At 39.6% G+C, this 4,842-nt stretch overlaps 1 protein-coding gene across 1 annotated transcript; it reads left to right on the top strand.

The window, feature by feature from the left end:
• Positions 1 to 2,367: 2,367 nt before the first annotated feature.
• c1galt1c1 (C1GALT1-specific chaperone 1) lies at positions 2,368 to 4,842 on the top strand. Its single transcript, XM_079838377.1, has 2 exons — positions 2,368 to 2,731; positions 3,106 to 4,842. Coding segments are annotated over exons 1-2 (972 nt in total). The 5' UTR covers positions 2,368 to 2,729; the 3' UTR covers positions 4,076 to 4,842.

The raw sequence follows: 4,842 nt of genomic DNA, 5'->3' as shown, positions 1-4,842 counted from the left end.
GTCTCACCGTACAGGGAACAAAGGAATTTTGTCTCCTAATACTAATATCCAACCTATCATTAAAGCAATCATTCAAAATTAATGCTTGAAATATTGTTACTTCTGAGCCCATTAAGGGAATGCTATATTTTGAGCACATTATTGAATTGAGTCTATTTAATTTTGTGGCCTATTCCAGCCATAATTCTTGCATACCTGTTTTGATATTTACATTGTTGATATACATGTTGTTATCTTTGTGTCTGTATGTAATGTCACTCGTCTGTCTATTTATTGTCTGTAAAATGGATATTAAAGTAAATTCTTTCTAGGGAAATAGACATTCGTTTTTCTCCCTGCCCTGCATGCAAAGAAAAAAATAAAACCCCTTTTGACTAATTAAAAGCATTACCTAGTCTTTCTTTCTTTATTTCTACCCTAAATCTTTTTTTTTTTTTTTTTTTTTTTTTGAGTATTCAGGAAATGAGATGGCAGGTGAGAAACAAAAGATGCTTTGTTCATGCACCAGTGATGATCGCATAAGTAATTTATCTCTTCTGATCTTGCGCGAAAAAGAAAGCCTGTGCCTTGCCTGTGTAATCTCGTAAATATGTAAAATGCTGCATATTCAACATTAAAGTTTAGCACATGAGAGATTCATGAGTTCAGCCAGTTTATGAGTAGGAGTTCATTAGAGACCGTGGGCAGGAAATAAGAGCTATAGCAAAGATTATTTCAATAAAAAAGAAAGAGATTAATAATTAGCATGAATTGAAAGACTCTCTCTATCTGTCTTCATAAGAGTGAGAAGAGATGACAGATTTAGAGAGACAACACACAATGAAAATACAAGAACAGACCAACATTACCAAGTAAGTGGCAGACTTCTGCTTCCTTCAGAGATTACACAAGCCCACTATACCTCGAAACAAGGTAAACAAAAATAAATAAATATTTTGTCAGAATACATGGCTAGTTTTCATAGACTGTCAGTGGAGAAAGATGCTTTTTGGAACCAGATGGTGTAGATACTGACATCTGCTATCAGGGGCTAACAGAGTCATTCAAACCATCAAAATCTTCTTGACCCCTCGGCCTGGCCTCTGCTGGTGGATTCTGTAACTGCATCTCTCACTATATTTTAAAATGAGCCACAATAAATGTTTATATTAGTAAAATATAATTCTGCCATGACTCCATTTTCGTGTGTGGCTCCACAGTCATTAGCCTTTTCACTACATTATAAAGTACTGTATATATAATTCAGTAAGCAATTGAGGTTTCAATAAGCTTAATTTCAACACTTAATATTTTTATCAAGGATTACCTGTACTCTTACAAGTTACAAAGAACTAGAACTGATTTTTTATATAGGCTATATATGAATTTTATATATGTATTACGTTTATCAAGTTCTGTTAAGTTCTTAACCACTTTTATGTAAATACTATTAAAGGGTAACTAAACCCTAAACCAACTTTTTTTAGTTAATGATCTGTAATAATGGGGCTTTATTAATGCTGTTCATTGATTCGAGTAAATGTTTTGACATTTGAGTATAAAGTGTTTTAATTCTATAAAATATGGTGTAAAACCGCCAAAGTGCTGCCCTCTTAAGGTTGAACGGTGGCTACTGCAGTTGAATTTTCCTATTGGACGTTGTGGTACATCGTGACGTAGGATGGTACCTCCAACGCCTCTCTATCCGCGCCCCTAGCATGAGCTCACCACGCCCTCAGAAATGTTTCCCCCAATCACACGATGAGAACGGCTTCACTCCAGTATGAACTCTCATGTTACATGAAGTAAACATTATGAATGAAACTCACTTGACACTTGCTTTAACATTGTATTGAAGAAAATACGGTTAAATAATGCAGTTGTCAGTACACGTCATGCTTTTCTTGCGATATTATTGCCGCCCGTCATGTGTACAGATAATTTTCATACATGAGACGCGCTTTTCAAACCCTGACACGCAAGTGGTTGCCGCGGACGCAGATAGATTAGGTCAGTTCTCTTGCGCGGGTGCTTCACTAGCATCGTCGGCATCGGGAGTTAACGCAGTTTGAGCAGCGGCTCGCATTGATAAGGCTCCGGGTTTGTGTCTGTTACAGACAATCCACCCTCCTCCACTTCAGGTGAAGGTAGGAGAAATGACCGCTCTGTTGCAAAGCTGGCGTCACTCCAGTCATTCTCCATCTTTGCAACTCGCGAGTCTGACAGCTGTCAAACAATCCGTCACTGCGGGTCTCAGGTGCACGCCCTCCGCTCAGCCCCGCCCTCGGTTCGTCACCTCTGTGTCCGCCGGGCTCTGCCCACTTTTCCAGCATTTTTTGAAAATTGCCAGTGGGTGGAGTTAAGCTCTGAGCAGGGGTTTAGTTACCCTTTAACATAAAAGTGGTTCAAACTTTTAAAGCACATCATTTCCGCACTTGTCTACGTACAGGAAAACGAAGTTTGTAGTTTTTATGACCGTGTTCGTCTCAACCCAACGAGGCACATGGCGAGAGACAGCACAAATGGACAACATTTCCCATAGTGCCTATCGTTCGGTTTAAACATCCGTTTAAACATCCGTGTTTTTCTAGCCTAGAATGCAGTCGTTCGCACAGTCGCACTGGACTGTAACCAGCTTTCTTACCTTATTCCGTGCAAAAACATTTCAGGGTGGACAAGTAAAACTGACTCCAGAACTGACTACATTTTTTTGTGGTTTTCCGGAACTGAATGCGACGTGTCGCGTTTAAATGTAAGCACTATTCTGCGGTTCTTGAGAGATATCAGATTATAACTCATACATTTTTAGAATGTGTAGTTTTGGTTAAGCGTTTATAAACACTATAGTGTGTTCTAGTTAGATGTAACTTAGTCGGTTGTTTTCACAGGTAGCTTCTTGAGTATGAAGTAAACAGTATTCAGTAAACTTGACTGCTTGACAAGCTGCTTTGTGGAAATATGTTTGTATTGTCACCAGAAACAAAATTGAAGTTCTCATCATATACGCTCTCGAGAGTTAATATAAGATTTTTGTTTTTATTGCTGAACATGTGTCATTAGAGCACAATCTGCCATTAGTTTTGTTCTAATCATTATATTTTTATTCATCATTTTAATCTATTACAGGGTATTACATTCCAGCATGATGTCTGAGGGCAGTTCGTTTATGAAAGGGATGATCCTAGGGGGTATATTCTGCCTGGTGATGACTTACTTTGAGACCTTTAATCCAGGAACCCGTCCAGAAAGACATCAGCATCTCCACCATCATCTGAAACCTCTCAGCAAAGATGAACTACAAAAGTTATCAGGGGGTGAGATGTCTGAACTCACCCGGCAGGTTCGCGTGTACTGTCTCATCATGGTCACTCCCAAGCTCCTCGTCCACTGGGTGACAGCCAACGACACTTGGGCCAAACACTGCGACAAAGCTGCGTTCTACACGTCCGAATCCTCCAAAGCTTTAGAGGCGATTGACCTACAGGAGCAGGATGAGTGGGCTAGGCTGGTCAAAGCCATCAAACATGCCTATGAGAATGCTGGAGACCTGCGCTGGTTCTTCATTGCCCGGCCCACCACATTCGCAATTATAGAGAACCTCAAGTATTTGGTATTGGATAAAGATTCAAGCCAGCCGTTTTACACTGGCCACACGGAAAAGTCTGGAGAGCTGGATTATGTGGAGTATGACAGCGGGATTGTGCTGAGCTACGAGTCAGTGAGGAGGCTGATAGAGATGTTAAAAGATGAGGACAAATGCCCAGGGCGAGGGCATGCCTTGTGGAAGATGTCCGAAGAAAAGCAGCTCGCCACCTGTCTGATGTACAGTGGGGTGCTCGCTGAAAACGGAGAGGATGCGGAAGGCAAAGAGCTTTTTAACAAGAAGAGCGCCAGCTCCTTGATTTCTGACAGCATGGGCCAAAACCCAGCTGACGTCGTGGAGGCATGTTGTTCTGACATGGCCATCACTTTTGGTGGCATGTCTCAGAGCCAGATACAGGTCTTGATGTATGGCGTCTACAGACTCCGGCCGTATGGACACGACTTTCATGATTCCTTGACATTTCTGCCTCCTAAAGACTCTGATAATGACTGATTGACTTCATGGTTTCTGTGTTGGTACTGTGACACAGAGCTGAAATGTTGATGATACTGGGTGCAGGGCTGAATTGTCTGTGGTGTATACTTTATTTCCGATTATGTGTGCTGAAGGTTGGTTTTGGTGTGTAAGTTGAGGGGTTTTCACCCTGCTTTCTGCTCAATGTGTTCTGGTAAAAGTAAAATGATAATGGTTTACATATGAGCATGATTTAATCATGAGGGCCAATTTTGGATCATTTTGTGCACTTGATAGTATTTTGATGAATGCCACATATATGCATCAGAAATGCACTGTGATGCAAAATTAATATAAATAAATTAAATTAAGTCCCTGCTTTTTTATGACCGGTCCGGTATACACTTCTACAACTCGCCTGCAAACAATTCAAAAGAAAATCTGTTAATTGTACACAAGAAAATGCAAAGTGTATATTTTATATGATCTATTTGATGATAACCAAGTTTATCCAGCTGTTTTAATTATTCTTTACATTTCTATTTTCATGGGGACTGGTTGGAAAATGAAGAACCTGTTGATGATTTTTAAAATGAAGTATTTTGGATGTAAAATATCAGAGGGAAAGGCTGTTTCTATAGCATATGGCAAAAGAAAACGTCCTGCATTGTCCTTAATATATCTGAAGTCAAGTAAATGTGGTTTCCAAATATGCTTTGAGTTTGTGAAATTACTTGCATAGAAAATTGTCTATTTACATATCAAAATATTGTTTCTATAATTCATAATATAATTTCATTACCCTG

Source organism: Gobio gobio (genome assembly GCF_949357685.1).
Source record: "Gobio gobio genome assembly, chromosome: 16".
Classification (NCBI taxonomy): Eukaryota; Metazoa; Chordata; class Actinopteri; order Cypriniformes; family Gobionidae; genus Gobio; species Gobio gobio.
The sequence above is the reverse complement of the archived record's forward strand: the minus strand, read 5'-3'. Positions and strand labels throughout refer to the sequence as shown.